The following is a 6,805-nucleotide window of genomic DNA, read 5'->3' as shown; positions in this document are numbered from 1 at the left end:
CCCTTAAATGTAATTTTTGTCAGGGGCTCCTACCCTAATATCGTTTGGTAGGTCCTAAGGAAGCCCTGTACCAAAAATGGCGCTTTTATCCGGCAGGTAACGATAATCGATAAATTTGACGCTAAGCCACCTGACTAATAGTTATATTATTTGGAACAAGTTTACAAATGAATACTGCGTACACAATTAACTTTCGCAGCCAGCCATCCTTCACTTAATGAATATGAAAGTTATTATATCATGATCGGTTACAGGAATTAGACAGAGTAATATTCGATATTGGTTATTATGATGTATTAGAGACCTTGCAGTGTGACGCCTAACAGTGAATTGGGAAGCAGATCCCTTCCATTGCTACTACAAATAAGTGAACAGCAGTTTCGAATTTATTGAATTCTTTCAATAAACTTGATTACTGGATTTGCCTACACGAATCGGTTTTATTTAGTGAAGGGCGTAAGGAGGGACATAAACAACCCGATAGTGGAATGTCAGAAGCCTGTACAATGTTAGTCTATGATCCAGCCACATCGACCGATCTCTCTACCGATCTCTGGCACGATGTTGCCTGTGCTTCTCCAGAAACGACACAGTTTATTTGCAAAACTCCAGCGACAGGTAAAGACCAGCATCCTGACATGATATCATTACCTACATATCTACAGTTTCTGACGAAGGATCGGACATAAAATGTAGTCTTGCAAAGAAAAAGAGAGTAAAAGAATGAAGATCTGAAAATGCACCAACATAAGGATCGATGTTGAGAGCAGAAAGCAGTGAATTATAATGTCTTTTGTATCAAGGCTCATGGAGATTTAAACATACCATTACCTGTCAAATAGTAGCCCTCAACTTCCACAACAATAAATAGGCTTCAAGAAGGCGTTGCTTTGAAATTCTACGATTGGGGTTCGGGGGGGGGGGGTGGGATTCAGTTTTTGTAATGTGCCGACAAGGTGTGACAAATAAATTGTTTCATGACAGTTCGCCAAGAAACGTTCTAACAAGCCCCCAAAAGTTCAAAATATTTTACCAATTTTTTGTCACGGTATAAAATCCAAAGTGGCCGACTCTCGATTCTGAATGCCTAGAAAGATAACTTCCTACTACCTTCCAATGTCATAAAATCTTACTATTCCTCTGCCATGCATACATATATTTAACTGTATATTTTAGCTTTAGTACTTTTTACTCATATAAATCCTATTTAATTCAATTCGTACTTAAATATATAGGTTCACCACGGGACTCATCCGTTCATCTCTACAAACCAGGTAAACATCTGGTTCAACTTTTGGCACCGCATGCTCTGAATGGCTATATTATGACAACGTCTAGTGTGGGGGAGGAAGGGGGTGGTAGAAGTATTATTAACTGGTCTACTCGTCAAGACTGCCATACCTCTGCCTCTATCTGGCCGTTTCATTTCGGCTCTGTTCGGTCTTTGTTTGTCTGAGTGTCTCTCCACCTCTCTCTCTCTCTCTCTCTGTCTGTCTCTCCATCCTATATTACTGTGTGACTATAACGTATATATATATATGTGTGTATTAAACATTTTGTTTTCATGATTTAACTTCGTTAACTTCATGCACTTATGCCCTTGTCTGCAATGTTGATTTTCGAACAAATACCATTTCAATTTAATTCAATTTAGTTTCTCTTTACTCTATAATTTCCTTATTCCTTCAACCTTCATAAAATCTCTAATACATCCTTTATTCTCTAAACCATTCCCAGAAGAAGAAAAAATGTTCCTTACCTTTTCTGAGTTTCTAGATCCAATGGAGTCTTGTGGGCCAGGACTATTCCATTGTACCTCAGGGGAGTGCATACATGATGTGTTCCTATGTGATGCTGCCGTCGATTGCCAGGACTCAAGCGACGAAACCGATTGCAACGAAGGTATGTATCGCTTAAAAAACGCCTGATGATGTGACGTTCATTGCACATGTGTTTTTTTAGTGGAAGGATTGTGAGAATAATTGGATTGTTTCTGATACCTGAGCTTCAGCCTTCTGTCGTATTGCAGAATACAAGGGGAAAGTCGTATTTCAAAAGTTTAGGATTTTTTCAAACGCCCATTATTCCGAGGACACAAATCTCATATAGAAAGGGTTCATTACGACGAAAATGAAATAAGGTTATTCCGAATATTAAGAAAAATTTGGAAATATTAAAGCGTTGAAAGTGACTTGTAGCCGAATCAAAATCCTCACCCACCTATGTTTTTTTTCATGAGAATCAATATAATATATTTTTTTTCCTCATTCATTTACACTAGGTTGCGATGAGAACCAATTCGAGTGCAACGATGAGTCGTGTATATCGGTGTCGTTTGTGTGTGATACCATTCCTGATTGCAAGGACATTTCAGATGAAAATAATTGTGGTAAGTTCAGTCTCATGAAACCTGCCATATCATTAAAAAAAATAAATTTACCATTTCTTACGTTCAATAACAATGATAATAACAACAGCGTTAACAACAACATCAACAACAATAATGATAACAACAATAATAATATTAATAAACATAAAAACGATAATGATGCAAATGTAAGCTTATTGATATCTGTTATGGTCATATTTTTTTTTTGTCTACAGGGCGAGTTCAGGGGGGCGTTTCATAAAACAATTAGTCGGTGGTTTTCGCCGACTAATATCATGTTCACCGACAATTCTTTTGTCACCGACTATTTTCCAGGTCTGTGATTGTTCAAATTTAGTCAGCGCTGACTAAATTATTGGTGAACATGATATTAGTCGGTGAAAACCACCGACTAATTGTTTCATGAAACGCCCCTCAGGTATTTCTAAACTGTTGCATTATATAAACCCCTGTTAATATAAATATATATATATAGAGAGAGAGAGAGAGAGAAAAGCATCGTCATTTAATCATAATAATGTTGAATTTAAACAGTATTGTTAGGTTTAGTTTTTAAATTGACATTTCTTTCTCGCGTTGTTGTTGTTTTTGTTGTTTATTTGTTTGTCTTTAGGTTTAAGGTTTAGGTTTATTTCTTTATTTCTTCATTTTTGTTGCCTATTTTTGAGCGAAAGTCTTTAAATTTGCTATTATTATTATAAGATTATTCTTAGTTTCCCTTAAAATCATTTGTCGGTGTGTATATAGAGCTTAGCAATTCATTTTCTAAAATTGTAATCTTTAATCATATTGTATATGTATACTTAATCTAGGCCAACAGGGCCATTGGGGGGAAGCAGTTCTGTAACTGACATTTCTACGCTGTAAAACTCAAAATGAAGAAAAAAAGAATGAATAACTAATTCATTAAATAAGTTCTTGGGTGACTAAGTTAACACAACTAATATGCGGAAACGCCTACAAATCAAACTAGTAGCATGAAAAATGATTACCTGATCACGATATTGAATCTTACCTCGTACAGTTTATTCTCGATGTTCGGAGTCTGAGTTCACATGTGACAACGGACAATGTATAGATATCTTCAAGAGGTGTGACTTTGTTTCACACTGCTACGACTCTTCAGATGAAGGTGATTGTGGTAAGCAACAGTTTCATTTTTCTTTTTTGTTTCATTTCCCCGGTCTATTTCTCAAATAAATCTGTTTTAATTTTCTAACAAGTTTGTCGTATATTTGTTGTAAACGTATTTAGATAATTATGAAGTATTCGAATGACAGTTTCTTCCTCCTTTCTCTCACCCTCTGGCGCGCGCGCTCTCTCCTTCATTCCCTCACTCTTTCTCTCCCTCGCTCCCTCTATCTATCTATGTATGTCTGTCTGTCTGTCCGTCTCTCTCTCTCTCTCTCTCTCTCTCTCACTTTCTTCCTTTCCAACCCACTCCCTTTTTACCGTCGCTACAGACTCCACTCCTTGTTTTAGTTGTTTATCCGCTTATAGGATTCAAGTATTGAAACTTTTTAAAATAAAAATCAAATTATTTCTTCGTTTTACCTTAGTTCTTGAGCTATCTTCGTCAGCGTTCCAGTGTTTTGATGGGTCTTTGTTTCCGAACAAAGTTAGATGTGATGGCATGCTGGACTGTATCAGCAGGACTGATGAGGACGAAGACCCGTGTGGTAATATGAAAGAATATTTATTTGATAAAGGGTAATCTTTTAACTTTATGGCTATTTTTTTCTTTCTACTTGATTTTTATGAATTTTATTCCTTTTGTTAACAGATTTCTAAGGAGATTTAACAACCTAAAGGGCGCCAGTAGTAATGAAAGTTGCCTTTTCAAATGCTCTCTTGGGATGAAGAATATTATGACAACGCATGATTCTTTAGCAAAATACTGGTGTCGGGGTTTGTGATGATGTTCCTTTTTAGTTAATATATAGGCCTACCTTTTTTTCGAAAAGTGTTCGTGATACCATTGTTTCAAAATCACTCAATTTTCAGATTTTATTTATATACTTCTTTTAATTAACCCAGATTACAGGGTTAATCCAAATTTTGTCTGTAACTCGGACACTGAACTGGAGTGTGATAACGGCGCATGCGCACCACTGGATACAATCTGCATGTACGAACTCAATGAAGTTGGGTTACTTAATGGCTGCCGTGACGTCACAAATCTCAAAGAGTGTGGTAAGAAATACGATTTTCATTTTATAATTAAATACGAAGTTTTCCAAATTAACTTAAAGTTCATAACGATAATTGTGATGTTGATGTAAGCGAACGAGGTATTTCGAACAGCTTATAACTTTCCGAAACGGTCTGAATCTCTCTTGTGTATAATTCGATGTTATCTAAGTATCTAAATATGAAGTGATATTTTATCGTTATGTCTATCATGTGAATTCCTTGTATTCCTGGATTATTTGGCAATAAGAGAATAATGGTGCAACATATAACGATTGTCAAGTGTTATGCCAGTGTACTTATCCAACCATGTAGCAGATGTTCGGACAAAACTCTTTTCTGATTTTAAGATGCTCATATGGCTCCGGTTGTCTCATTTTTGCACGCTGGAACATTGCCAGCACAAACCACTGACCTCTACCTCCTGGACGGACATCGCCCATTCCCATTCACTATACGTTACGTACTAAACGGCTGTATTGTCTGACCTTTCATGAATATTCATGTTTTTGCTTACCTCGGGAAAATGTTTGCTTTTACTAAATGGAAAAATTACGGTGGGAGGGGGGGGGGGGGGTTGGATGAAACGGACATAGTGAACCAAGCAGAAGTGATCTATGATAATTCATGCTTCTTATCCCTTGTGTGCTTGACCTATAATCTTCAAATCGCTTGGCATACTTAGTCCAAAGTTCGACTTGTTTCACATGTGTATTATATAGGCAATGACGAGCTTGCAACCTATTTTGATCAAATTACGGTGGGTGAACTTTCAAAAGTAAATGGGACATGAGGGTTCAAATGAAAGAGCTAGTGATAACGTACGTCGGGGTGGATGTGCTTTTCGTTAAAAAAAAAAAAAAAAAGAATTTGTAACGATTTTTTTTTTTTTTTTTTTTTTTTTTTTTGGGGGGGGGGGTAAAATTCCATAGGCTAACATGTTAGGCTAAACGGAGCAATATGCATATAGTTCTAGGAATATCTTTCTCTGTAGCGAAATGTTCAAAGTATCGAACTAAACGAGAATATTAGTATTTGCAGGTATACTTTCTTTTAATATAATTGAATGTATACTGTTATATTTCCATTCCAGAGACTCACACATGTCCATCTTGGACATTGAAGTGTCCAGACTCGTACTGTATTCCTCTACGGTATCGATGCGATGGAAAGATGGACTGCCCTAAAGGAGAAGATGAACAAGATTGTGGTATGGCCTGATGGTCCTGTTTTATCATTATCAATATCATTACTATTCTTCTTCTTCTCATTATTACTATATTAATTATTATTATCTTAACTATTATCATTATTGTTAACATTATTATCATTATTATTAATATTATTATCATTATTGTTATCATTATTATCTTTAACATTATTGTTATCATCATTGGTAATATTATCATCATTATCAATATTGTTACCATTATTATTATTAATATAATTATCATTATTATTATGATTATTATTATAAGTATTATCAATTTTATCATTATTATATCATTATTATTATCTTTATCATTACTATAATTATTATCATTATTATAATCAATATTATTATCATTATTATTTGCAATATTTTTATCATTATCATTGTCATTATTGTTATCGTTATTATTATTATCATTATTATTATTATCATTATTATCATTATTGTTATCATTATTAATATCAATATTTTCATTATTGTATCATTTTTATTATTATTATAATTATTATCATTATTATTATCAATACTATTATCATTATATTTTTCAATATTATTATCATTATTATCATTATTATTATTATCATCATTATTTTTATCATTATTAATAGTATTAACATTGTTATAAATATAATGATCATTATTATTATTATTATTAATTATTATTATTATTATTATTATTATTATTATTATTATTGTCTGGCGTCATCTGTTTGTATTATTAATATGATTAATATTTCTATTATCAATATAAGTATTAGAAGTATTATGATTATTATTATTATTATATCCCTTGGAGGTGAAAAGCAAAACTAACCCTCCCGATAGAACTCAACATACAAAGGTGAAGACTCTCCTCTACACGGGCCCTCCCAGAGGTAGTGTTTATCCACTGTAACATCTTTTCATATCCAACACCTTATCAACATCTTTATAAATTCAGATAGGTATACTTGTTAAATAAAGTAATATGATTGACGATTTTGAATAATTGAGCAGTTATTACTTTTTAAGCT

General features: G+C 33.8%; 1 protein-coding gene across 1 annotated transcript; it reads left to right on the top strand.

The window, feature by feature from the left end:
- Window positions 1-506: 506 nt before the first annotated feature.
- LOC115922818 (atrial natriuretic peptide-converting enzyme-like) lies at window positions 507-5,800 on the top strand. The gene is made up of 7 exons (XM_030982523.1): window positions 507-618; window positions 1,738-1,902; window positions 2,282-2,389; window positions 3,414-3,530; window positions 3,949-4,068; window positions 4,427-4,582; window positions 5,673-5,800. Exons 1-7 carry the CDS (start codon window positions 507-509, stop codon window positions 5,798-5,800), a joined length of 906 nt encoding a protein of 301 aa, XP_030838383.1.
- Window positions 5,801-6,805: the final 1,005 nt, after the last annotated feature.

This window comes from Strongylocentrotus purpuratus, unplaced genomic scaffold (assembly GCF_000002235.5).
Source record: "Strongylocentrotus purpuratus isolate Spur 01 unplaced genomic scaffold, Spur_5.0 spur5_scaffold_12, whole genome shotgun sequence".
NCBI classification, from domain to species: domain Eukaryota; kingdom Metazoa; phylum Echinodermata; class Echinoidea; order Camarodonta; family Strongylocentrotidae; genus Strongylocentrotus; species Strongylocentrotus purpuratus.
The sequence above is the reverse complement of the archived record's forward strand: the minus strand, read 5'-3'. Positions and strand labels throughout refer to the sequence as shown.

What these genes read in the sequence shown, in the direction of transcription:
- LOC115922818 (XM_030982523.1), top strand. Translation starts at nt 507, where the DNA reads ATGTTAGTCTATGATCCAGCCACATCGACCGATCTCTCTACCGATCTC. An exon ending in CGAAACCGATTGCAACGAAG is followed by an intron (nt 1,903 to 2,281) that starts GTATGTATCGCT and finishes CATTTACACTAG; the next exon opens with GTTGCGATGAGAACCAATTC. An exon ending in TGAGGACGAAGACCCGTGTG is followed by an intron (nt 4,069 to 4,426) that starts GTAATATGAAAG and finishes TAATTAACCCAG; the next exon opens with ATTACAGGGTTAATCCAAAT.